At 40.9% G+C, this 27,829-nt stretch overlaps 2 protein-coding genes across 7 annotated transcripts in view; one reads left to right on the top strand and one right to left on the bottom strand.

Moving 5' to 3' along the window:
• The first annotated feature begins 526 nt into the window (after positions 1-526).
• LOC112222531 (arginine-hydroxylase NDUFAF5, mitochondrial-like) overlaps positions 527-27,829 on the top strand; it is a 55,224-nt gene continuing 27,921 nt past the window's right edge. Inside the window, exons 1-12 of the mRNA XM_024385294.1 lie at positions 527-660; positions 763-800; positions 939-1,006; positions 1,455-1,502; positions 1,727-1,830; positions 1,959-1,996; positions 2,182-2,375; positions 2,537-2,608; positions 2,946-3,018; positions 3,472-3,491; positions 6,010-6,075; positions 6,170-6,316. Of these exons, the coding sequence (XP_024241062.1) occupies positions 527-660; positions 763-800; positions 939-1,006; positions 1,455-1,502; positions 1,727-1,830; positions 1,959-1,996; positions 2,182-2,375; positions 2,537-2,608; positions 2,946-3,018; positions 3,472-3,491; positions 6,010-6,075; positions 6,170-6,316 (1,002 nt within the window). The remainder of the gene's footprint in view (positions 661-762; positions 801-938; positions 1,007-1,454; positions 1,503-1,726; positions 1,831-1,958; positions 1,997-2,181; positions 2,376-2,536; positions 2,609-2,945; positions 3,019-3,471; positions 3,492-6,009; positions 6,076-6,169; positions 6,317-27,829) is intronic.
• Positions 23,844-27,829, bottom strand: part of LOC112265407 (kinesin-like protein KIF16B) — a 31,363-nt gene continuing 27,377 nt past the window's right edge. For all 6 annotated transcript variants that reach the window (XM_024442745.2, XM_024442736.2, XM_024442731.2 and 3 more), the window contains 2 exons: positions 27,675-27,758; positions 23,844-26,072 (listed from right to left, as the gene is read on the bottom strand). In XM_024442745.2, the coding sequence (XP_024298513.1) occupies positions 25,902-26,072; positions 27,675-27,758 (255 nt within the window). In that variant the 3' untranslated portion in view covers positions 23,844-25,901. The remainder of the gene's footprint in view (positions 26,073-27,674; positions 27,759-27,829) is intronic.

Raw genomic sequence — 27,829 nt, forward strand, 5'->3', positions numbered from 1 at the left:
CCACATTTTCTATCAAATGAATTAAAAAACAGTTCCATATTTTCTGTTTGTCCACTTTTATTTATTTCACCTTTATTTAACCAGGTAGGCTAGTTGAGAACAAGTTCTCATTTGCAACTGCGACCTGGCCAAGATAAAGCAAAGCAGTGTGACACAAACAACAACACAGAGTTACACATGGAGTAAACAAACAAGCCAATAACACAATAACACTGTGACGAAGTCAGTCAATGGGGACGACTGGAAGAACACGCTCCAAAAATATATATTTGTTGTGCAATGGTTTGCTACGTATTACTGTAAATGGTTCGTTTGTCTGTAAACAATTAGTAAAAATGAACAATGCAATAGGTAGTCGTTTTCTCAATGGTAGTTGTGTCTGCCAGAGAGTCTTGAAAATATGCGGCTTTAGATGTCTGGTCCCTCAGCAACATGATGCAGCTCATTCACAAAGAAATGTCATGACAGCTCATTCAAGGTTTCCACCGGTGAAAGAGTTGACTTCTTCCAAAATTCGGCGTTTTCAATGGGCTGGAATTCAGATGCAGTTGTCAGGCAGGGATGGAGGTACAATGTATTTGACACGACTATGAAGAGGAGTCAGAAGAAATGGGCTGCATCAATACAAGACAGTGACAAATATGACTATCTGAAGAGATGAGGTATACAGTAGCTGTATTTGTATGGGATAGTTTGTCCCGTCCTAGCTCTCTTTTATCCAAGAAAATATATGTGTTCTGGTACTGTTCATATTCATTTGTAGGTTGGAAGCAGAGTTGCAAACAGGGCCTATGACATTGCAAGTTAAAGCAACAGAAGTTGTGATGCATGGACATAGTCTATGAAAATTGTCACATTCATGGCACTGTTGTTGAAATTGAAGTTTATATCTGTGCTTGTGAGGGTGTGTATTTTGCTGACATTTTGGAATTATTTTCACAGGACATTTCCTTTGGCATTGGACATTGGCTGTGAGAAAAGTCACATTGCTGAGCATTTGTACAAAGTAGCCTTCAATGGTTGCTCATAAACAGGCAGGCAGCTTTTTAAACAATAACAAAGCATTCCCTGCCCCTGTTTCGGTAGAAAGTTGAGGGATGAGGCTGGAGAAATGTAACCTCTCTCAAATGCATAGACAGAGCTATGGCTGCAATATATCCATGATATTAAAATGATAGTTTTAACCATGTTTTGAGGCTATATTGTGTTTGTTTACTTTTACTTTGTTGACAAACATTGGAGTAAAATAAGCTTATACATGTTTTGGGTTCTGATGGGGTACAACAGTTGAACTAAGCTTATGAGGCATTTATTAGCTGTATTTGTCAAGAATCAATCGGTACATGTTAATTTATAAGTCAAAAAATGGATGTAGCAACTGCAAATTGCCCCTTTTAGGGAAAACGTTAACTCACTATGTATGGCTGAATATTGAATTGTGCTTTTCTTTTCAGGAAGTAGTTGAGCAGCTCTTCTTAATTGGCATCTCAGAAAAGTCTTTGGTGAGTTAAATCTTCTCCTTATATCCCTTTAAATTACTAATAGGAATTCTAATATGTATTTCTGTTAGAACATCCATAGCCTAGGTGGAATGATTGGGTTTTTGAGCAGAGACCACTAATTATAGATCAATAGATTGATAGAATGGTCTGTAAAATCAGAGGCATGTTATAGAGGGACTTCTGTTTTTTGGGGGGGATGATCTAACGCTCTTCTCGCTCCTCAGAGAAACACAAGAGAAAGTGAGATCCCTACCCGCTGTGTCATGGCCGATGAAGAGTTTCTGCCCTTTAAAGAAAACACATTTGATCTGGTGGTCAGCAGCTTGAGGTGATTTGGCCCTGTAGATGTTTCTGACATAATATTCGATTTGAGCCCTCCATGTCCCATTTCCCAGGGTTTTGTATGGCTTACTTGCAGCACGCATTTATCTAGGACTGTATGTTTCTCCTGTTTAGCCTACACTGGATCAATGATCTCCCTGGTGCCTTGGGACAGATAACTGACAGCCTCATACGATTTTTTACATCAGTACTTTGTCTATTGCCTTTTGCCGGCTGTTTTTTCAAATACGTTTCCTTCTTATAACAACATAATTACACATAGGATTCAGGATTACAACAATCCAGGTTTTTCAGTCTGTATCGCTGTGCTCTCATTCTAATCCCTTTCCTTTCCCAAAGATCAACCAGGTCCTGATGCCAGATGTGGTGTTCATGGGGGCCATGGTGGGCAGGGAGACCCTGTACAAGCTGTGCTGCTCCCTGCAGCTGGCTGAGCTCGAGCGGGAAGGGGGGTTCTCCCCCCACGTGTCCCCCTACATGGCCGTCACAGACCTGGGCAACCTGCTGGACCAGGCAGGCAGGCTTCAGTATGCAGACAGTGGTGAGGCCTTGGGTTTCCTCGCCATAGATGTACAATATAGGCTAATATGAGTGTTCTAATTTATCCTGTGGTCCTAGCTGTGATACTAGTGATTAGCGCAAAATGATCATGTTTGTGGCAAGCGATAATATTGCATTTTATTTTTCTGTAGGACATTGATGAAATTCAAGTGCACTATCCTGAGATACGTGAGGGCATGAGTGACCTGCAAGGTAGGTTTACTGTATACCACAGTTATATTGTTGTAGATCTGTGCTTTTTGTTCATACTGAGTTTTTATAGTTTAATTGTTTCTATTCTATTTTTGTTCTATTCATCATCTGAGGTGATTTGGCCCTGTAGATGTTTCTGACATAATATTCGATTTGAGCCCTCCATGTCATATTTCCCGGGGTTTTGTATGGCTTGTATGGCTTACTTGCAGCACGCAATTATCTAGGACTGTATGTTTCTCCTGTTTAGCCTACACTGGATCAATGATCTCCCTGGTGCCTTGGCCATTAAATCGTGTTTAGTGCCCGAATGCTGAGTTTTCACCGTTGTTTCAACTCTCTAAGGAGAGCAACTGCACTTGGAACAAGAAGTCCATGTTGAACAGAGACACCATTTTAGCTGCAGCTTCAATCTACCAAGGTGAGCTACATAGTGGAGAAAGACGTACTTGAAATGAAACCGTCTTATACTATTGTTATTATCATCCATACAGTGCATTCGGAACGTATTCAGACCCCTTGACTTTTTCCACATTTTGTTACATTACAGCCTTATTCTAAAATTGATAAAATATTTTTTTCCCCCTCATCAATCCACACACAATACCCCATAATGACAAATCAAAAACAGGTCTTTAGAAGTGTTTGCACATTTATTACAATATAAAAAGTAAATATCACATTTACATAAGTATTCAGACCCTTTACTCAGTACTTTGGCAGCGATTACAGCCTTGAGCCTTCTTGGGTATGATATACTACAAGCTTGGCACACCTGTATTTGGGGGGTTTCTCCCATTCTTTTCTGCAGATCCTCTCAAGCTCTGTATGGTTGGATGGGGAGTGTCACTGCACAGCTATTTCAGGTCTCCAGAGATGTTTGATCGGAATCAAGTCTGGGCTCTGGCTGGGCCACTCAAGGACATTCAGAGACTTGTCCCAAAGCCACTCCTGCTTTGTCTTGGCTGTGTGCTTAGGGTTATTGGCCTGTTGGAAGGTGAACCTTCGCCCACGTCTGAGGTTCTGAGTGCGGCAGGTAGCCTTGTGGTTAGAGCGTTGGGCCAGTAACCGAAAGCTTGCTAGATCAAATCTCCGAGCTGACAAGGTAGAAATCTGTCGCTCTGCCCCTGAACAAGGCAGTTAACCCACTGTTCCTAGGCCGTCATTGTAAATAAGAATTTGTTCTTAACTGACGGTAAAAAAAAAGATTAAGATGAACAAAGTACATCTTAGAGCATGTTCTCATCAAGGCTCTTTTTGTAATTTGTTCATCTTAATTAAAGAAAAAAACATTTCACCCCCTTTTTCGTGATATCCAATTGCGATCCAATTACAATATTTTTTCATTGATGCAACTCCCCAATGGGCTCCGCAGAGTCATGCGTCCTCTGAAACATGACCCACCAAACCACGCTTCTTAACACCCGCCCGCTTAACCCGGGAAGCCAGCCTCACCACTGTGAGGCTGGCACTGTTCAACTGACGACCGAAGTCAGCCTGCAGACACCCGGCAAGGAGTCGCTAGAGCGCAACAAGCCAAGTAAAGCTCCCCCGGCCAAACCCTCCCCTAACCCAGACGACGCTTGGCCAATTGTGTGCCGCCCTATGGGACTCCCGATCATGGCCGGTTGTAACACAGCCTGGGATCGAACCCGGGTCTGTAAGGACGCTTCAAGCACTGCAATGCTGTGCCTTAGACCGCTGCGCCACTCGGGAGGGCTCTGTTCATCTTTTCCTTGATCCGGACTCGTCTCCCAGTCCCTGCCACTGAAAACATCCCCACATGATGATTGCCACTACCATGCTTCACCGTAGGGATGGTGCCAGATTTACTCCTGAAGTGACGCTTGGCATTCAGGCCAAAGAGTTCAATCTTGGTTTGGCAAACTCCAAGCGGGCTGCCCTGTGCCTTTTACTGAGGAGTGGCTTCTGTATGGCCACTCTACCATAAAGGCCTGATTGGAGGGGTGCTGCAGAGATGGTTGTCCTTCTGGAAGGTTCTCCCATCTCCACAGAGGAACTCTGGAGCTCTGTCAGAGTGACCATCGGGTTCTTGGTCTCCTCCATGACCAAGGCCCTTCTCCCGAGATTTCTCAGTTTAGCTGGCCAGCCAGCTCTCGGAAGAGTCTTGGTGGTTCCAAACTTCTCCCATTTAAGAATGATGGAGGCCAATGTGTTCTTCGGAAACTTCAATGCTGCAGAAATGTTTTGGTACCCTTCTCCAGATCTGTTCCTCGACACAACCATGTCTCGGAGCTCTATGGACAATTCCTTCAGCTTTGTCAGCTTTGTTTTCCAAATCATGTCCAAGGCCAGCACCACTGTTGACGTTGAGACTGGTGTTTTGCGGGTACTATTTAATGAAGCTGCCAGTTGAGGACTTGTGAGGCCTCTGTTTATCAAACTAGACACTAATGTACTTGTCCTCTTGCTCAGTTGTGCACCGGGGCCTCCCACTCCTCTTTCTATTCTGGTTAGACCAGTTTGCACTGTTCTGTGAAGGGAGTAGTACACAGCGTAGTATGAGATCTTCAGTTTCTTGTCAATTTCTCTGCAATTTCTCGCATAGAATAGCCTTAATTTCACAGAACAAGAATAGACTGACGAGTTTCAGAAGAAAGTTATTTGGTTCTGCCATTTTGAGCCTGTATTCGAACCCACAAATGCTGATGCTCCAGATACCCTAGACTAAAGAAGGCAATTTTTGCTTCAACAGTTTTCAGCTGTGCTAACATAATTGCAAAAGGGTTTTCTAATGATCAATTAGCCTTTTAAAATGATAAACTTGGATTAGCTAACACAACGTGCCATTGGAACACAGGAGTGATGGTTTCTGATAATCGGCCTCTGTACGCCTATGTAGATATTCCATAAAAAATCCTCAATTTCCAGCTACAATAGTCATTTGCAACATTAACAATGACTACACTGTATTTTTGATCAATTTGATGATATTTTAATGGACAAAAAAATGTGCTTTTCTTTCAAAAACAAAGACATTTCTAAGTGACCCCAAACTTTTGAACGGTAATGTATATGTAATTTAAAAAATAATAATCAATAAATCCCTTTAACTGAAATTGAAAAAGCATGACCCTCCCCCAGTTTCCTCTAGGTACCCATTCTGTAAATGTTGATTCATCCCTAAGCAGAAGTAACTCTTATTTCAAACTTCTGCTTTAGAGAAGTGATCACCAACTTTGGCCCTGGAGAGCTGCTGGGTGTGCAGTGTTTTGTTCCAGCCCAGCATAAACACATCTGATTCAACAAATCTTGATGAGCAGATGAATCGGGTGTGTTTGCGCAGGCTTGGAACAAAATCATGCACAACCAGCAGCTCTACAGGTACCAGTTGTTTTAGATGCTGATACTGTATTTGATTGATTTCCCTCAGAGATGTATGGGATGTGAGAATGGGTCTGTTCCTGCAACATTTGAGATCCTCTACATGATTGGTTGGAAGTCTCATGACTCACAGGTGTGTGATCTTCGCTCATATGTTTACAAATTATATTTGCGGAAATATGTCAATGGTAAAGATACAATGTTTAATGCTCTTTTGTTTTTGGCAGGCGAAACCAGCTAAAAGAGGCTCTGCGAACGTGTCTTTTGGGGACCCCTCGAAGGTCAGCCAGCCATCAACTAAAGACAAGTCTTGGACGAAACATCTGCAGCCATTGCATAAAGAAAATGAAACAGCAATGAAATTAAAGTACAGGGTAAGTTCCAAAGTAGATAGGTGACTGTCTCCCAAGAGATGTCCACTCAGTGACATCAGTCAGATGTCACCGTTTAGTTACAGTGTATCACTTTACTAATACTATCAACAGACATTCAGTGTAAGCCAGACGGTGATTGAGAAAGGCTACAACACTGTGTTGTAACAGTGACTGATATACATGCTGCATGACAGATCATTTGTTTCTCACCAATTAATCGCAAATGCATACATTTCTACATTACATTTATCATTTAGTGTCTTGTGTTCCTGTCTTACCATGCTTCATGTTCTTAAAATAAATGCTATGATATTTAATCTCCACTTTATGCCAGATGATGGATTGTAATGTGTACTGTTTATACAGTGTGTACATCTGAAGGTAATACTGTATGTCAGAAGTGGAAAAATTTGTACTCAAATGCCAAATGTGGTGAAAGAGCTCTATTTTCATGTCATCTGACCATAGCACCGCCTGGAGTTTGATAAATGGCATTGGTATTTTGACCATCAAGAGCATCCTCACTAGTTGCATCACCGCCTGGTATGGCAACTTCTCGGCATCCTACCGTAAGGTGCTACAGAGGGTAGTGCGACAGCCCAGTACATCACTGGGACCAAGCTTCCTGCCATCCAGTACCTATATACTAGGCGGTATCAGAGGAAGGCCCAAAAAATAGTCAAAGACTCCAGTCACCCAAGTCAGACTGTTCTCTCTGCTACCGCAGGGCAAGTGGTACCAGAGTGCCAAGTCTAGGTCCAAAAGGCTCCTTAACAGCTTCTACCCCCAAGCCATAAGACTGCTGAACAATTAATTAAATGGCCACACGGACTATTTACATTTACCCCCCCCTGCCTACATGTACAAATTACCTCAACTAACCTGTGCCCCTGCATATTGACTCGGTACCCCCTGTATATAGCCTCGTTATTGTTATTCTGTGTTACTTTTTATTACATTTTTTACTTTAGTAAATATTTTCTTAGCTGTATTTTCTGAACTGCATTGTTGGTTAAAGGCTTGTAAGTAAGCATTTCATGCAATTCAGCGCATGTGACAAATAAGATTTGATTTGATGGCAACCGGTGCAATGGTCAGATGGCATGAAAATATAGCTCTTTGGCCACGCACACGAGTTGTGGGTTTGGCATTGAAAATGGTCAAATATGGTGGTGCATCTCTGATGTTATGGTGCTATTATGCTTCCACTGGTCCTGAGGCCCTTGTTTAAGGTGTACGGCTTCATTACCTTTACAAAGTACCAGGACATTTTACCCTAAACCTGGTTGCCTCTGCCAGGAGGCTGACAATTGGCCGCAAGTGGATCTTCCAGCAAGACAGTAACCCCAATCACACATCGAAATCCACAAATAACATTTACAATGGCCATCTCAGTCTCAATTGAAAACCTGTGGTTTAAATTGAAGAGGGCAGTGTTTGAGCTCAGACAAATGATATCAAGGATCTGGAAATATTCTGTATGGAGGAATGGTCTAATATCCCTCGCAATGTGTTCTCCAATCTCATTAAACATTTTAGAAAAAGGCTCAGTGTCATTATCCTCGCAATAGTAGGGTGCTGGAGTACTGAAAATGGGTGCCAATAATTTTGACCCCAATCTTTTTTAGATTGTTGAAGCATTAGAAGACAAAGGATCTTTCAAACTCAAATGGTGTCATCATGGTGGCCTCTGACTTGTGGCCAGACTCACTCAGGTGGAACAAACAAACTTGCACCTTTTTTCAACTCTGAATTGAATGTCATTGAGAAAACCGAAAGGTGTCAAAATATATTTTTCCGACAACATCCTTTGTGAATTTCAAAGTAATCCAAGAAGTAACAATCTCGTTTTATTTCTTCATAAGTATCCGTAATCAATATTTTAGCCGTTAACACGTTTTTTGTAATCGGATTACGTGTAATCGGCTACTCCCCAAAACATGTTTGTCAGTCAGACATTACACAGCCAATTTACTGAGCAGAGATGTTCATTTATGAACATGTATACACTTTCTCGTCTTTGGGTATTTCTGCAGTGCCTATACTGGTAAGTACATTTTGATGTGCTCAAAAGCAATGTCTGTCTTTGACGTTGTGGTGCGTGAAAGTATTAAGCTGCGCTGTTATCATGAGCTCAGTATTTGGAGTAAACGACACAATTGTCCACCATCTATTGTTGTATCCTCAGATCTAGAAGTCATTGTTAATTCACGTTCCTTATGACAAAGATAATCAAGCAGACAGTGCCTGAGAGGAATGCAGCTAACCTGAGCTGGAATCACCCGGTGGGGAGCAGAGAAATAGATGGTCGACATTCTCACTGTTCAAGATGAAGTCTACGTCAAATACATTTCTGATCCAGGCAAACATGGTTCAACAACAGACAAAGGCATTGGTTATAGTTAGAGTGAAAACCCCAGACTGGTACACATACTACTGCAATTGGCAACCAATGGCAGATCTAAGAGTTACATAAAAAATCTGCAAAAGAGGTCCCAACGTACCCCACCACAGAGTGGAACCAATATAAATGTACAAAGCAGAACAAATACATGTAGAAAATAGAACACCAACAACCTCCCATAGCCCGTTGGATAGTGTGTGTTGCTTTAGTCAATGGTTTTGGAGTTCTTGTGAATGACAACGATTATCTTCTTTCTGATATATTGGTCAGAAAGGAGAGCCGCAGCCATTGGTGAAACTATTATTGAAGACATCGAGATGGGGCCATGAGTTTGACCACGTGAATGTAGGGCTCTACAGCGAGGTCATGACCACGGTGTTCATTTTTTAAATTATCTTGTTCAATTTCAAGATTATTAATTGATACAACTGACAATCCCTTGTTTCTGTTAGAATTTTATATTTTTTTATTTCACCTTTATTTAACCAGGTAGGCTAGTTGAGAACAAGTTCTCATTTGCAACTGCGACCTGGCCAAGATAAAGCATAGCAGTGTGAACAGACAACACAGAGTTACACATGGAGTAAACAATTAACAAGTCAATAACACAGTAGAAAAAAAAGAGAGTCTATATACATTGTGTGCAAAAGGCATGAGGAGGTAGGCGAATGATTACAATTTTGCAGATTAACACTGGAGTGATAAATGATCAGATGGTCATGTACAGGTAGAGATATTGGTGTGCAAAAGAGCAGAAAAGTAAATAATAAAAACAGTATGGGGATGAGGTAGGTAAAAATGGGTGGGCTATTTACCGATAGACTATGTACAGCTGCAGCGATCGGTTAGCTGCTCAGATAGCAGATGTTTGAAGTTGGTGAGGGAGATAAAAGTCTCCAACTTCAGCGATTTTTGCAATTCGTTCCAGTCACAGGCAGCAGAGAACTGGAACGAAAGGCGGCCAAATGAGGTGTTGGCTTTAGGGATGATCAGTGAGATACACCTGCTGGAGCGCGTGCTACGGGTGGGTGTTGCCATCGTGACCAGTGAACTGAGATAAGGCGGAGCTTTACCTAGCATGGACTTGTAGATGACCTGGAGCCAGTGGGTCTGGCGACGAATATGTAGCGAGGGCCAGCCGACTAGAGCATACAAGTCGCAGTGGTGGGTGGTATAAGGTGCTTTAGTGACAAAACAGATGGCACTGTGATAAACTGCATCCAGTTTGCTGAGTAGAGTGTTGGAAGCAATTTTGTAGATGACATCGCCGAAGTCGAGGATCGGTAGGATAGTCAGTTTTACTAGGGTAAGTTTGGCGGCGTGAGTGAAGGAGGCTTTGTTGCGGAATAGAAAGCCGACTCTTGATTTGATTTTGGATTGGAGATGTTTGATATGAGTCTGGAAGGAGAGTTTACAGTCTAGCCAGACACCTAGGTACTTATAGATGTCCACATATTCAAGGTCGGAACCATCCAGGGTGGTGATGCTGGTTAGGCGTGCGGGTGCAGGCAGCGAACGGTTGAAAAGCATGCATTTGGTTTTTACTAGCGTTTAAGAGCAGTTGGAGGCCACGGAAGGAGTGTTGTATGGCATTGAAGCTCGTTTGGAGGTTAAATAGCACAGTGTCCAAGGACGGGCCGGAAGTATATAGAATGGTGTCGTCTGCGTAGAGGTGGATCAGGGAATCGCCCGCAGCAAGAGCAACATCATTGATATATACAGAGAAAAGAGTCGGCCCGAGGATTGAACCCTGTGGCACCCCCATAGAGACTGCCAGAGGACCGGACAGCATGCCCTCCGATTTGACACACTGAACTCTGTCTGCAAAGTAATTGGTGAACCAGGCAAGGCAGTAATCCGAAAAACCAAGGCTACTGAGTCTGCCGATAAGAATATGGTGATTGACAGAGTCGAAAGCCTTGGCAAGGTCGATGAAGACAGCTGCACAGTACTGTCTTTTATCGATGGCAGTTATGATATCGTTTAGTACCTTGAGTGTTGCTGAGGTGCACCCGTGACCGGCTCGGAAACCAGATTGCACAGCGGAGAAGGTACGGTGGGATTCGAGATGGTCAGTGACCTGTTTGTTGACTTGGCTTTCGAAGACCTTAGATAGGCAGGGCAGGATGGATATAGGTCTGTAACAGTTTGGGTCCAGGGTGTCTCCCCCTTTGAAGAGGGGGATGACTGCGGCAGCTTTCCAATCCTTGGGGATCTCAGACGATATGAAAGAGAGGTTGAACAGGCTGGTAATAGGGGTTGCGACAATGGTGGCGGATAGTTTCAGAAATAGAGGGTCCAGATTGTCAAGCCCAGCTGATTTGTACGGGTCCAGGTTTTGCAGCTCTTTCAGAACATCTGCTATCTGGATTTGGGTAAAGGAGAACCTGGAGAGGCTTGGGCGAGTAGCTGCGGGGGGGGGGCGGAGCTGTTGGCCGAGGTTGGAGTAGCCAGGCGGAAGGCATGGCCAGCTGTTGAGAAATGCTTGTTGAAGTTTTCGATAATCATGGATTTATCGGTGGTGACCGTGTTACCTAGCCTCAGTGCAGTGGGCAGCTGGGAGGAGGTGGTCTTGTTCTCCATGGACTTCACAGTGTCCCAGAACTTTTTGGAGTTGGAGCTACAGGATGCAAACTTCTGCCTGAAGAAGCTGGCCTTAGCTTTCCTGACTGACTGCGTGTATTGGTTCCTGACTTCCCTGAACAGTTGCATATCGCGGGGACTATTCGATGCTATTGCAGTCCGCCACAGGATATTTTTGTGCTGGTCGAGGGCAGTCAGGTCTGGAGTGAACCAAGGGCTATATCTGTTCTTAGTTCTGCATTTTTTGAACGGAGCATGCTTATCTAAAATGGTGAGGAAGTTACTTTTAAAGAATGACCAGGCATCCTCAACTGAATTATATGAAGATATATAAAAAAACAAGCAAAGGTTACACAGAAGTTAACTACTTGTCAGTCTGTCAATGTTGTGTGCCGAATTGTAAAAATGTTGTGTTATTTCTTAAACTTGATATGTGCAGCGTCTGTCGTGGAAATTTCCTCTATTCACCAAATCATGGGAGCAGACCACACACACAAGTCAGAGTTAGTTATAAAAGTCCATCTTTAATCATATAAGCTCTATAGCATTTTGACTTTCAACAGTTCAGTATCTCTAAATGAAAAGTTGAGAGTCCCCACACAATGGCAAAATGGGATCCTTTATAGCAAAGTTCACACATAGTCAGACAGCATAGACATAATTCATCGTTCAGCTTTGTCTCCTTTCCCAAACCCCAGAACCATAAACCAATCCTCCAAATCAACAGGCATATATCAAATTGTCATTTAGATACAACCCACTCTAAATACAAACTCCTGGACAAACTCACGGAGAGGAGAATGAGGCTACAGGTTAAGATAGAAACAACATTAGAGGGAGCATAGAATGATTCCAGACACTGCCACCCTCCTTTCTCCACTAGAAAAAGGTAGGGAGTGAAAGACATGTTTACACATGATGACACTTTGACCTCTCCCCTCTCAGCGGCCCATGCAACTTAGTTTTGACATAGAACAGATAACTGCAACCTCGCCACAGCATTATACAAAAATACCATTCTGATGAGAAGTAACTTACACCCATTTGATGAATATAAAAACACCTTACATATGTTACCAACAAATTCTGAATCTTCCCTAACATTCCCCTCTCAAGGGACTCAGTCCCTTTTGAAGAATCAGAATATTAATTACATACTCAATATTTTAAAATTCAAATCCCCTCAATGTCAAATACCTTAGCTTATATGTAAGCTTTCTCCCTTCTGAAACTAAGATTACAACCTTTATTCTACAAGACAAACTTGCACATGTTTAATAACACAGAATAATCAATTTGAGGAAAATAAAAACATAACATATAAATGCTCCTTAAATTACATGAGAACCAGTGTCTAAACACAGGCCTCCTCACAACATATAGGACAGACATCCCTCTAAGTTCTCATGCTCAGAAATATACTCAGGAATAGAGCATAGGGCAGTGAAATCATTCATATTCCAAATCATAAGCAACAACCCAACTATTTATCCAACATTCCTCAGTGATTCAAATGGATCATTATCACTTAAAGTAAAAACCTCAATTTAACACACATCAATATTAGCAGATTTACATTCATTCAGTATAATTATCCCATAATTCTACTATTAACTTTTTTAATCATGATTTTAATACAGATCAGTATCTCAATGCATTCTTAATCTAAATTACTACAATTTACATGGTGTAGACCTCTTCAATCAATCTGATACCACAAAAGTATAAACAATTTTAATGGCACAGTTTGATTAAACCCCCCATACACAGGCACGGCATCTTCTGGCATCTTCGTTTTTCTTCAGATAGCTTTACAGTTCAAAGTGGACGGCCCATGATAATGTCTCAATTTCAATGTCTCATCTTTACCACTCATGTCTTGTCCATTCGTCAACCAACATACCAGCATCATAAGAAAATGTTAGAACAGATCTTTCTCCATGATCACTCCAAGTGGACTCCTCACAGTATGACAGAACCATGAAAGAAAAGCAGTTGATAGCTTAGATCTGATACTGTACACCAATTTCTGGCTTGGTTCTTTTCTCTCTGTAGAAGTGGTTTGGAAAGCCTCCTTCAATGCCTTCGTCACTCTTCTTCAGCCAGGTAGAGGGGGTTTTGAGGTACACACACCATTCGGTCCAAATGATCTCTTCCATGCATTAAGATACCGTCTGATGTCACTTTTCATGATAACCTCGAATGAACAGATCAGAACAACAGTTTAGTTCAAATCAAATCAAATGTATTTATATAGCCCTTCGTACATCAGCTGATATCTCAAAGTGCTGTACAGAAACCCAGCCTAAAACCCCAAACAGCAAGCAATGCAGGTGTAGAAGCACGGTGGCTAGGAAAAACTCCCTAGAAAGGCCAAAACCTAGGAAGAAACCTAGAGAGGAACCAGGCTATGTGGGGTGGCCAGTCCTCTTCTGGCTGTGCCGGGTGGAGATTATAACAGAACATGGCCAAGATGTTCAAATGTTCATAAATGACCAGCATGGTCGAATAATAATAAGGCAGAACAGTTGAAACTGGAGCAGCAGCACAGTCAGGTGGAAGTTGAAACTGGAGCAGCAGCATGGCCAGGTGGACTGGGGACAGCAAGGAGTCATCATGTCAGGTAGTCCTGGGGCATGGTCCTAGGGCTCAGGTCAGTTGAAACTGGAACAGCAGCATGGCCAGGTGGACTGGGGACAGCAAGGAGTCATCATGTCAGGTAGTCCTGGGGCATGGTCCTAGGGCTCAGGTCCTCCGAGAGAGAGAAAGAAAGAGAGAAGGAGAGAATTAGAGAACACACACTTAGATTCACACAGGACACCGAATAGGACAGGAGAAGTACTCCAGATATAACAAACTGACCCCAGCCCCCCGACACATAAACTACTGCAGCATAAATACTGGAGGCTGAGACAGGAGGGGTCAGGAGACACTGTGGCCCCATCCGAGGACACCCCGGACAGGGACAAACAGGAAGGATATAACCCCACCCACTTTGCCAAAGCACAGCCCCCACACCACTAGAGGGATATCTTCAACCACCAACTTACCATCCTGAGACAAGGCTGAGTATAGCCCACAAAGATCTCCGCCACGGCACAACCCAAGGGGGGGCGCCAACCCAGACAGGATGACCACAACAGTGAATCAACCCACTCAGGTGACGCACCCCCTCCAGGGACGGCATGAGAGAGCCCCAGCAAGCCAGTGATTCAGCCCCTGTAATAGGGTTAGAGGCAGAGAATCCCAGTGGAAAGAGGGGAACCAGCCAGGCAGAGACAGCAAGGGCGGTTCGTTGCTCCAGAGCCTTTCCGTTCACCTTCCCACTCCTGGGCCAGACTACACTCAATCATATGACCCACTGAAGAGATGAGTCTTCAGTAAAGACTTAAAGGTTGAGACCGAGTTTGCGTCTCTGACATGGGTAGGCAGACCGTTCCATAAAAATCGAGCTCTATAGGAGAAAGCCCTGCCTCCAGCTGTTTGCTTAGAAATTCTAGGGACAATTAGGAGGCCTGTGTCTTGTGACCGTAGCGTACGTGTAGGTATGTACGGCAGGACCAAATCAGAGAGATAGGTAGGAGCAAGCCCATGTAATGCTTTGTAGGTTAGCAGTAAAACCTTGAAATCAGCCCTTGCTTTGACAGGAAGCAAGTGTAGAGAGGCTAGCACTGGAGTAATATGATCAAATTTTTTGGTTCTAGTCAGGATTCTAGCAGCCGTATTTAGCACCAACTGAAGTTTATTTAGTGCTTTATCCGGGTAGCCGGAAAATAGAGCATTGCAGTAGTCTAACCTAGAAGTGACAAAAGCATGGATGAATTTTTCTGCATCATTTTTGGACAGAAAGTTTCTGATTTTTGCAATGTTACGTAGATGGAAAAAAGCTGTCCTCGAAATGGTCTTGATATGTTCTTCAAAAGAGAGATCAGGGTCCAGAGTAACGCCGAGGTCCTTCACAGTTTTATTTGAGACGACTGTACAACCATTAAGATTAATTGTCAGTTTCAACAGAAGATCTCTTTGTTTCTTGGGACCTAGAACAAGCATCTCTGTTTTGTCCGAGTTTAATAGTAGAAAGTTTGCAGCCATCCACTTCCTTATGTCTGAAACACATGCTTCTAGCGAGGGCAATTTTGGGGCTTCACCATGTTTCATTGAAATGTACAGCTGTGTGTCATCCGCATAGCAGTGAAAGTTTACATTATGTTTTCGAATAACATCCCCAAGAGGTAAAATATATAGTGAAAACAATAGTGGTCCTAAAACGGAACCTTGAGGAACACCGAAATGTACAGTTGATTTGTCAGAGGACAAACCATTCACAGAGACAAACTGATATCTTTCCGACAGATAAGATCTAAACCAGGCCAGAACATGTCCGTGTAGACCAATTTGGGTTTCCAATCTCTCCAAAAGAATGTGGTGATCGATGGTATCAAAAGCAGCACTAAGGTCTAGGAGCACGAGGACAGATGCAGAGCCTCGGTCCGATGCCATTAAAATGTCATTTACCACCTTCACAAGTGCCGTCTCAGTGCTATGATGGGGTCTAAAACCAGACTGAAGCATTTCGTATACATTGTTTGTCTTCAGGAAGGCAGTGAGTTGCTGAGCAACAGCCTTCTCTAAAATTTTTGAGAGGAATGGAAGATTCGATATAGGCCGATAGTTTTTTATATTTTCTGGGTCAAGGTTTGGCTTTTTCAAGAGAGGCTTTATTACTGCCACTTTTAGTGAGAGTTCAGTTCAGTCCATTAACTACATGATAAATGATTACTTTGACCAATTATTCTTAATACACATATCTAAACATATTTCACAGAGAATATCAAAACATTCTATTGAAACTATTCTTTCAAATTGGTTTATACTCCCCATCTTACTGTCAACTCCATCGTAGAGCCAAGGATCAAGAAATTAGACCTATACCTCGGGAATAGAACAAAACAAACAAAACAAATACAATACACTCATTCACATATCACTTCAATTGTATAACTTTAATTCAAACCCTCAAAAAACTGAATCCTGAATCCTCCCCCATGTTTTACACACATCTCTCCGTATGAGAGTAATGTAAAACAAAACTGAAAACAAATATAAAACAACATTTCAGCTAACCTAATCAAATTAAAATCACTAAACTGAAAAAAAACTCCAAAGAAAAATTATTTAACCCCTATGGTCATAGGAAAATAGACTTAAAGCAGCATACCCTTAGATAAAAGCAAATGCCCTACTACCTCTTCACACTGTTCCAAATTACAAATATGGATTAAGAAACATATTTACCAATTACACAAATTATTTTTTTTGAAAGCAGTATTACAAATGACCATACATTTATTATCCAAATGGCTTTCCAATGCGGGTGATCAAGCCACAATGGAAAGTCATCAGAAGGTCATAGGTCATACAAACCCTTCAAAGCAGTGTTTTTCATTATATAAAACAATTTGCAAACAATAATCAACTAGTTCCAAACATTTTCGTAATTCCCTGTTCCCAGAACATTCCTTTATCAAAATAATTTGCGTGTGTAATGGAAAGTCAGAAAATAAAAACTAATTAAAACCCCAATGTGGTAGTTTATGGGCCCAATTTCACTCACTCTCCCCAAGAGTATAGTCCCTGGAGACATTCCAGAGAGAGACAGTGAAATATCCATTTTCCCGGAGAAAACACAAAAACACTTAGTATTCATTACACTACATCATTCAGAAACTCAAACGTGAAACTATAAACCAAACCTAAATAATTCCACTGTACCTCGAATCATTAATCATACGTTTTAATCAAATCAATGTATATGTATGATACAATGTTTAATTAAGTTAAATCAACTCCTAAAAAAAACTCTTAATCAGCAACCTAATAATTTCAATCTGTCGATATAAATTTAGTAAAAACCAATCCTGATTTTTTAAAACAAATCTAAAATCCTTCAAAAGTCGGTGCTGTCTCATCATCTAAAAATAAAAATAAACTTTTTTTTTTTTCCCACAAAGGTCAATACTGTTCAGCACATCCATTAATGATCTTCCTTTATTCTGTACAGGGTCTGAAGATCCAATGTATGCAGATGATACAGTGATAAATTCATGCAAATAACAAACTACACAAAAACTCACTACTATAGCACATCCATAATTAAAATCTATGATACTCCCCCACTTAACATACTAGTTTAGTCTTTGGCCCAATCTTGCTTTTCAACATTCATACCCATTCAGTCTTCTGTCAACAGGTTGGCGTACTATTCAATCCAGCAACCATCTTTAATGACCTGACATTGTTCCACATAATGGAAACATACTATACTGTTAAACTTTCCTGCTCAAATTAACTGGTGTTACTTAAACAATCAAACCAAGAATCAATAACCATCAGAATCTATCCTTACGATGTTTTATGATTCAGACATCCAGTCTCCCAATTCTCATAGCTTAATACAGTAAATATAAACGCCACAAATCTATGATGCCCCCCTAGCGAATCAGCTGCTAGAAATACAGAAAAAATGTACCTGAACAACGGTCAAAACAATTAGAGTAAGGTTATTGTATATTCAAACTAATAACGCAAATTTACGTTATTCTACAACAATCTACCTGCCTCCAGCCACTTTCCCTGACAATTAGTAGCCAACATAACTAACTCTCTTCCATACTTTCAACTCAACTTTCCTATTTCTTTTTCCCCCAGTGGGCAAAAATATAACCCCTCTCATTTCAACGTTTTTCCTTACCTCTATCGTAAGATTAAAACCCCCAACTTTATAACTTCCTCTTCTCTCCACACTTATGAAATGTATCCTATTTCTTTAAAAATAACACACGCAGCGCCAAAATTATAACATGCGTCAGTCAATCTATAAGAATGAAAAATATTTCGGTAATCACTTCCTATCGCCATTCTCTCCCCGCTATCATTCAGTGTCTTTTATTTAGGTAACTGTCTTCTCTATTGATACAGTAATTTAAATACGACCCAATTCTCAATACATTATTCCAGCAGATAATTTAGTGAACAGACATCTTCTTGCATCAGAATTCGCTTAGTTATTATTTTAAATTGAATTAGTCTATCAATTTAACCTAAACAATCTATTGAAAACGTTCAATTTATCTCTTATACAAACACTAGCGACCATAACTTTCCAGGCAAAACATACAAATAGATTATTTACAATCAAATACTCTGAATTCAGCCAGCGCCATGACTGGGAACGGAACTCGGGCCTCCCGCGTGGCAAGTAAAATCAAAACACGTCACTATCGGTAATTCCAAGAAGGATAATAGCCCAATTTTAATAGTACAAACGTTACTCCAGCTATGATTCTCATACTCCAGCTATGATTCTCAAATTCCAAATGAAAATATTAGCAATCAAAGAATAAAATCGACATTAATGACTAGGAAAAGATATTGCGCCTTTTAATTAAAGTAAATTATGTTTACTTATGCAACGTATTTCAATTACTTTACTACATCACATTAATCACTCAATGATAATTAGTTTGATGGAAAACCTTAGGCTTTGTACGACATTAATACATTACATCGAGCATCCCTTGAATTCTCTTTAACTTTATGGAAAACAGTTTATTCAATAAATCCCGCAACTTCTCTCATACTGGGAAGAAAAATTATAACATGTTCAGACCTTAAGGGCAGTTTAATTTGAAATGTTTCACCCAGACGGAGATAATCCAATATGCGTTCTATAGTTACATCGTTAGGGTAAGATAACCAAAAGTGGACACACTCTAATCAGCTTCTAGAGCTCAATTTCCCAGATTTTGTAGATTATTTTAATAGTGCTTAAAAACTTCATCTTTATCAAATTATCCATTTAAGATATCAACTCAAAACCTACGTACGTCTACGAATGGGTGGTTTAAAATGTATCTAATCATTCTCCGCATGACTTTATACGCACATACCATTTATCATAATTTCAAATAATTCACAGAATCCATATAAAACTTTAAAAATCTTAGGTACTCACACAGAACTTTCAGGATCATCCACACAGGATTGTTCAGATTTTCACATAGAATTGTTCTGACGTCCACACAGAACATCAAAAGGTTTGCCCACACAGAGTAAACCCTACCCCACTCACACAGAACGGTCCGACTCACTATTACATTCTCACACAGAGTAATCCCAGGGCCTACCTGGCTAGCACATTTTAAATAATTGGAATTGACCACATCTGAGGGTCACTTAGACAAATCACACAGATACACAGAATGAGGTCCTTCTTCCAATAATAGGGCTTCACCAAGTGCCGTGTTTCACCCAGAACACACAGTCACCCTGGCTCCTCACCCCGACAGACCGCACCAAATCCCCACTGTGATCAATTCAGTGTCAGGAGGGCTCTTGGTCACTGGCAACCGGACAGTGCAGAATATCTTTTGAGTCCACAAAACCCCCAGATTACTCTCCTCTGACTCGGCCCTGCTTACGCCGCCAAGGTGCCTTCCTTACAAAGGAATTCACGCTCAGAGTATACGTAACAGGCATAATTAAAAAACTTGACTTCAAATCTGTGTGTGGTTCGCTCACCTTTTTCTTAAAATTTAAAAAAAAAAAAACTCAGTTCGAGATGTGGAATCCACTCGGCTCGCTTCCTCTTAGATCAAAGGTTGGTCCATCTGCTTCGTTCCCGAAGTGTGGTTCTCCCTGAGATCCCAAGTTTTAGGGGATCCCTCGTGCACAATTTATTTACCTAGATCGTAGGAACGGTCACCGAGTGAAGATTCACATCCCCTCCTCGTCGCCAAATGTCGTGAAAATTTCCTCTATTTACCAAATCATGGGAGCAGACCACACACACACACGTCAGAGTTAGTTATAAAAGTCCATCTTTAATCATATAAGCTCTATAGCATTTTGACTTTCAACAGTTCAGTATCTCTAAATGAAAAGTTGAGAGTCCCCACACAATGGCAAAATGGGATCCTTTATAGCAAAGATCACACATTGTCAGACAGCATAGACATAATTCATCGTTCAGCTTTGTCTCCTTTCCCAAACCCCAGAACCATGGACAAACTCACGGAGAGGAGAATGAGGCTATAGGTTAAGATAGAAACAACATTAGAGGGAGCATAGAATGATTCCAGACACTGCCACCCTCCTTTCTCCACTAGAAAAAAGGTAGGGAGTGAAAGACATGTTTACACATGATGACACTTTGACCTCTCCCCTCTCAGCGGCCCATGCAACTTAGTTTTGACATAGAACAGATAAACATTTAATAATGTAACGTATGTACTTAACATGGAAAATATGCAGTGGTCAATCTTGAGAAATAACCATTAAAACGCGTTAAAATACAATGAGTCTCTAATACAGTATGTTGAATGATAGTCTTATAAAATTCATACATATAACTTGGTCTAAGTGTGTATGTACAAACACATGCACACGCCCATGCTTCAGTAATAGTCAGAAGTTCCTTATATGAACAAAAATGTGACTGAGGTCAGACCTTAGTTCCCAGTCAGCCAGACAATTTACAGAGCAAAGATGTTCATTTACCTTAACTTTCTAATCCTTGGGTATATCTGCAATACCTGCGCTGGTAAGTACATTTTAAAATGTGTCCAAATCATTGTATTTGATGTTTGAAAAACTGGACAAGGTGTGCACCTGTGGTAGTATGATGAGCTTTGTTGGCTAATGGGAAAAACTGTACACAACTATTCAGTCTATTTTAACCTCAGTCTAGTCTGATCGATGCTCAGTCTTGCTTATGACTTCATTGACCATCATAGGCAGCAAAATTCATATTTTCCTACTCAATTATCTGAAAGAATGGACTACTATAGGGTTAGATCCAGGGTAAAAAAAATAGCATCTTGAAGTGTGGATCCTAACGCTTTATTGATGTTTCTTATGACAGGGTTACGCCAAAAGACAATGCCCGAGAAACAAACAGTAACCTTGAGCTGTAATCACCCTGTGGGAAGTTGCGTAACATGGAGCAGAGAAATAGATTGTAAGACAGTAGACATTGTCACTATTCAAGATGGAGTCGATGACAGAAAGCACATTTATGATCCAGGCAACCATTATGGCTCAATAATAGACAAGTCATTGGTTATAGTGAGTTTGAAAGCCTCAGACTCTGGGACCTACTTCTGCAACATGCAACCAACAGTATATCTAAGAGTGACATCAAACAATGGCAATAGTGTTCCAATAACCAACTGTTCTGGAGAGAGAAGACCAAACACAAAACACAATACTACTAAGCAAGTGTTGGCTGGTGTAGTTTCTGGTTTTGGGGTGCTTCTGTTAATGAGCATCTTCATCTGGAGATATTTCTCAAAAAGAAGAGCAGTAAGGGCTGAAGCGGAAGGCAAGAACATTGCAGACGACCACATCTATGCTGTCATAAAGGATCATGGGGCCAGGCCGAGAGCAGAACGCAGCACTCAGGGTCAGAGTGAGTCTATATATCATCTGGCAGGTGTTCCAGGAATGAAGGGTGAAGGTACTCCTAAACAGAGTGAATCCCCTTATGTCATGCTTCATATTCCACAAACTGAAGTCACAACAGTGAGGGCATGAACTCCTTCGCAATAAATCTACAGGAAATGATCATGATGAGTCTTTGCAAGTCACTGAGTCATTAAGACATCACTTTGTTTTTTCACAAGGCTATTTGATATTGGTGTATTTTTTCCATCCAGTAGCCTTGATGTGTGTGAACTTGTTTTGCCTCAGAATACTGGAGTATGTATATGTCACCTTAAAATTAGATAAGCTCCTTTTCATGATCAAACTGGAATGGTCAGTGAATTGCTTAGCTTTTAATGCAGGAATAGTAAACACAATTATTGTATACACACACAATCAAAATACAGTGCATTCGCAAAGTATTCAGACCACTTGACTTTTTCCACATTTTGTTACGTTACAGCCTTATTCTAAAATGTATGACATTTTACACACACCTCCATAATAAAAGTGAAAACAGGTTTTTAGAAATATAAAAAATGTCCCACAGTTTACAGTGCATGTCAGAGCAACAAAAAAACAAGCACTGAGGTCGAAGGAATTGTCCGTAGAGCACAGAGACAGGATTATTTTTTTAAATTATTTTTTTAACCTTTATTTAACTAGGCAAGTCAGTTAAGAACCAATTCTTATTTTCAATGACGGCCTAGGAACAGTGGGTTAACTGCCTTGTTCAGGGGGCAGAATGACTGATTTTCACCTTGACAGCTTAGGGATTCGATCTTGCAACCTTTCGGTTACTAGTCCAATGCTCTAACCACTAGGCATCCTGCCGCCCGATTGTGTCAAGGCACAGATCTGGGGAAGGGTACCAACAAATTACTGCAGCATTGTTAAACGGAAGAGGTTTGGAACCACCAAGACTCTTCCTAGAGCTGGCCGCCGGGCCAAACTGAGCAATCGGGGGAGAAGGGCCTTGGTCAGGGAGGTGACCAAGAACCCGATGGTTATTCTGACAGAGCTCTAGAGTTCCTCTGTGGAGATGGGAGAAAATTCCAGAAGGACAACCAGGCCTTTATGGTAGAGTGGCCAGATGAAAGCCACTCCTCAGTAAAAGGCACATGAAATCCCACTTGGACTTTGCAAAAAGGTACCTAAAGACACGAGAAAGATTCTCTGGTCTGATGAAACCAAGATTGAACTCTTTGGCCTGAATGGCAAGCGTCACTTCTGGAGGAAACCTGGCACCATTCGTACGGTGAAGCATGGTGGTGGCAGCATCATGCTGTGGGGATGATTTAAGCGGTAGGGACTGGGAGACTTGTCAGGATTGAGGGAAAGATGAACGAAGCAAAGTACAGAGAGATCCTTGAAAACCTGCTCCAGAGTTCTCAGGACCTCAGACTTAGGTGAAGGTTCGCCTTCTAACAGTACAACAACCCTAAGCATACAGCCAAGACAACGCACGAGTGGCTTCGAGACAAGTCTCAATGTCCTAGAGTGGTCCAGCCAGAGCAATGCTCCCCATCCAACTTGACAGAGCTTGAGAGGATCTGCAGAGAAGAAATTGGAGAAACTTAAAATACAGGTGTGCAAAGCTTGAAGACTCAAGACTGTAATCGGTGCTAAAGGTGCTTCAACAAAGTACTGAATAATGGGTCTGAATACTTATATAAATGTTATATTTCAGTTTTGAATTTTTTAATACATTTGCTAAAATTTCTAAAAACCTGGTTTTGCTTTATCATTATGGGGTATTTTGTTGTGTAGCTGTGGGGGAAAAACCCATTTAATAATACGGCTGTAACATAACATAACGTAACATAACATAACGTAACATAACATGTGGGAAAAAAGTCAATGGGTCTGAACACTTTCCGAATGCACCGTAATTCATCATTTAAAATATTACACTCATTTGAACATGAGTTCATACACAGTTGCTGTGTATTACACCAGTAAGTGTATTACTCCTGTAAGATATTCAAGAGGTCATAAACTGTCCATCATTTTTAATTAGTTGCATCCATGTTATAAACACACAATGCCGCATCAAAATATATTGCAGAAGTTTTATCAAATGTATTGATTTTGTAAATGTGTCAGTTACAACTTCAATAAAATGGTACAGCTGATCATTTTCTTGCTGTACATTATTTTGCAGATAGCTTAGTGTTTTTACAGGACATAAATACACACAAATGAGCTGTCAGTTCTGAAAATCAATATAATCCTAATTATATTCCAGTTCAATTTTTTTTAAATATAAAACAAAAAGTTTATACTACAGTACTTACATATGACCGACTTTCAATCCCTCAATTTGGAGTTTCAAAATGGACACCAGCAAAGCAAAGTGATACTCCTCTTACATCATTAACATATCAAAGCTAACTCATCTCCAACTAAAATCAACAATAGCCATTATAATATACAATTCCTTTTATGACATTCAATGTCAATAGTTTACATTGCGTGTGTACAAGCACTTCATTTAGAAAACTATGCACATAAACATTAAAATTATATGTATACAATATGGTTTACAAAGGGAGTGAATCAAGTTTTTTTGCACTATACTAAATTGAATGTGAAACTGTAGTATATTTGTACCTACAGTATAGTACAGTTATTAAAGTGTTTCTGAAATGTTGAATCAGCAGCAGTGACTGTATTAAGTGTGAAACTCAGAAGACATGCAGTCAACAAAAGCATCATTCTATTAGCCAGCTGGAAACATGGAGAGGAACACTGTTAGCAACAGCTTTCATGACCAGTAGGCACACCAACTGCCTAGGCCCAAAAATACACAATTAAGTGTTGAAAGGTGAAGTCTCGAGAGACAATACTGTGCCACCATTAGTTGATGCCACCGTCAATGATTATTCTCACAATCCTGAATACTATGATTCAACCTGAACCAATGCCATATGTGACATCAGCTCGACTTTTTTTATTTTATGTTTAACTGTAGTAGCTACCACTAAAGGTGAAGTCCAAGACTATTACTTCGAGAGCTCACCAAAATGACTAGTTAACAGTTCACCCAAACTGGGAGGGATCATGAGTCCTTGTTATCGCACTCAAAAGTTCCTCTCCTCAGAATATTTACAATTGATACATTGTGTAATAATGAGAAATTTGTATCAACATTAAAAGGGGAAGTTCAGTTTTTTGGTTTCTAACCTTGTAGGTAATCTATGGGCTAGAAGAAATGTAACCCATGGTTGGGTTAGTCTACATTTATGATGAGGAACCATCTAACATCAAGTTATAAAATACTGAACATCCCCTTTAAGCAAGTTCAAGAAGCCATGACCCATATAGTACAGAAACAGGCTACCCTTAACACTACAGGTAGTGAAGAATAATGCCTTCATGGTCAGTTCCCATAGTTACAGCACATGTCAGTCTCAATTGCATATCACCAGAAATGGTAGAAACTAGAGTTGCCAATGAAATTATAGCTGCATAAAAATATATTTTTTTGTAAAGCCTCCCTTCAAAACATTATTTCTGAGTAAACTGTGGTGAACAGGAAGAGAGCAGAGTGGATGACTTAGCAAGTCAATGCTGCCAGGACTTTGCAATGTCTTCTAGATTGGCAGCGGTTGCATTACCTTTCAGCAAGGCCCGCTTTAGAACCATTTTGTGTCACTGTAATAGCAAATATTCTACACCGGTTGACATTACTTACTTGACTTATAAGATGAGACCATTTCTCATGCGTTTGGTCCTCATAAAGAAGTACAATTTCCACAAGAAAGGAAGGAGAGCGAGTAGGAAAGGAAGGAGAGCGAGTAGGAAAGGAAGGAGAGCGAGTAGGAAAGGAAGGAGAGCGAGTAGGAAAAATGTAGTAAGGTAAGTAGTAAGTTAGATATCTGTTCCTTAGTGCCTCTGATAACTTGGTTGTACTGAGGTCAATACCTAGACTGCGACCTGCGAAGGCACTGCTCACTTTGGTTTTGGGATTAAAGCTGCTCCATCGTAGCCTGGTCACAGATCTGTTTGCGCAACTCCAATGGGCAATGCATGACAATGACCATAGGAAATGGCAAAACAGCACAAAAAGATCTGGGGCAAGGCTAGCTCCAACCGTCCTCATCTAAAATGTCTTCAACCAGTTCCATGGCTGCTGTAGTCAAAGACACCCTTCTTGAAGAACGGGGAGAAGTTACAGACGGTGTACTTGGACAGCTGCAGACCACCCTCAGAGTCCGAATCAGTGCGGAGTGGAGAGCCCGAGGAGGGCGACATCATAACCCTGAAGAAGTTTTTCAGATATTTCTGGAGGAGCAAACAGAGAAGAGTGAGGAATGACTACAAGTAAGAGTTTTTTTTTTAAAAGAGAGTAAAAAGTAAAACATTTACACAAGTCAAAAAGAAAACAAAGATAATGTACTTTCCAGAAGAGAGAGAGAGTGTGTGTTAGGTCTGTTTGAGAGAATACTATAGATTAGTAGGGTGTGAATTAGCAATGACAGTAGCATGGAGCATTTATCTCCTGCTTAGTCATCCAACATTAGAACAATATTTCTTCTTATCCATACAATGGATATCAATCAATATAATAATAATTCCTACAGTGCCATCTACAGTTCAAACACACTTTAAAAATCAGTGGTCACCAACCTTTTCGTAGTCAAAAAGCAAACAGATCTACCGCTCAGATTATTATTTTTAAAACATGACTTAAAAGAATGTAAGCCTATGCAACATTAATGAGCTTTGTGCAGTAGGCCCAATACATTATTACAACACATTTCACTATGCTTGGCCTTCAGACTATATTATATTTCAAAACTTAAGCCTTGATAACAAAAGATTGATAACAAGATCAGTTGTTGTATAACTTGCAAGGCACAGCTAAGCATGAATTGAAATAATTTGCAACAAATTAGCTTTTGTTTTTTACTGTACTGATGGTACCTGCATCTGATGGTCAGTTTCAATGGAGGGAGAGAGCAGCAGAGGGTCTGCCTCTCAAGTTCCCTGCTCTCTCCTTCCTCGGGGAGACTGACCAGAGAGAGAGGGGACAGTCTTCCACCTAATGGCGAAACTCAAGTCGCACTACATTATTTCTGCCTCATGCACAAATTCACGTTGTTCTTATGACTAGAGAAAGGGGCGAAAAACATCAACAACAAAAAAGACGACGAGCTGCTAATAATGAAAACACAGGCCTGTTGATACATTCATTGCAGCTGCAGTGGTGGTTGTAACGCGAGTAGAAGTAGGGAGAAACGCTTTTTAAGTTTAGTGAAAGTGTTAAATAAAAACAGTGCTGAATAAAACAAACATGAACTTACTCAAACACATCAGCTACTTGCTGCATCTTTGACAGTCTCGCTTTAGTCAGGGTTTTAAAAGTTATGAACTCTCACCTAGGCTAGTATCAAACTTTGCTGTGGGTTCGTGGAAGCTGTAGGCATGGTGATTTGATCTGATTTGCCAGCGCAGTAGGCACACTTGATTCAGCTCTCTTGGTCTGCAGGGTAGGCAGAGTTTGTCCCTTCAGACAAATTAAAAGGTTCAAAAATGGAAACACTTTTCCTACCCAGCGTGCAGGGCTTCTGAAGCAAGTGCACCTACTGCCAACAGCGCAAGACTAATAAAAACAAAAAACATTTGAGCGTAAGGATTTAACATTGGCCTTTCTACAGAAATGTTTGGTGATCGACTAGGAATGCCTTTACAATGGACAGTTTGGTGACTACTGCTTTAAAATGTCTGTCAAGGAACAATTAGGTCTCTGAACTGACAGATGAGAATGAGAACCCTTCAGACTTTTGTCAGTGACTGACAGATTTCGATAACCCTGTCAGTCATTACAACTTAATTATACTACTGTTAAGAAACACAATAGTATGTGTCAATGGCAGCACCCACCTCCAAGTGACTCTGCCGCTCAGCAACCATTCTCTCATCTCGGTTTCCAAAGAGTTTTTTGGGAGGGAATTCTAAAGCTGCAAGCTGGTATGGAAGAAGGTCTTTAAGATCGCATCAATTAAACTACAATTATCTCCAATAGGGGAGGACATGTT

The sequence above is a fragment of the Oncorhynchus tshawytscha genome, linkage group LG02, assembly GCF_018296145.1.
Source record: "Oncorhynchus tshawytscha isolate Ot180627B linkage group LG02, Otsh_v2.0, whole genome shotgun sequence".
Classification (NCBI taxonomy): Eukaryota; Metazoa; Chordata; class Actinopteri; order Salmoniformes; family Salmonidae; genus Oncorhynchus; species Oncorhynchus tshawytscha.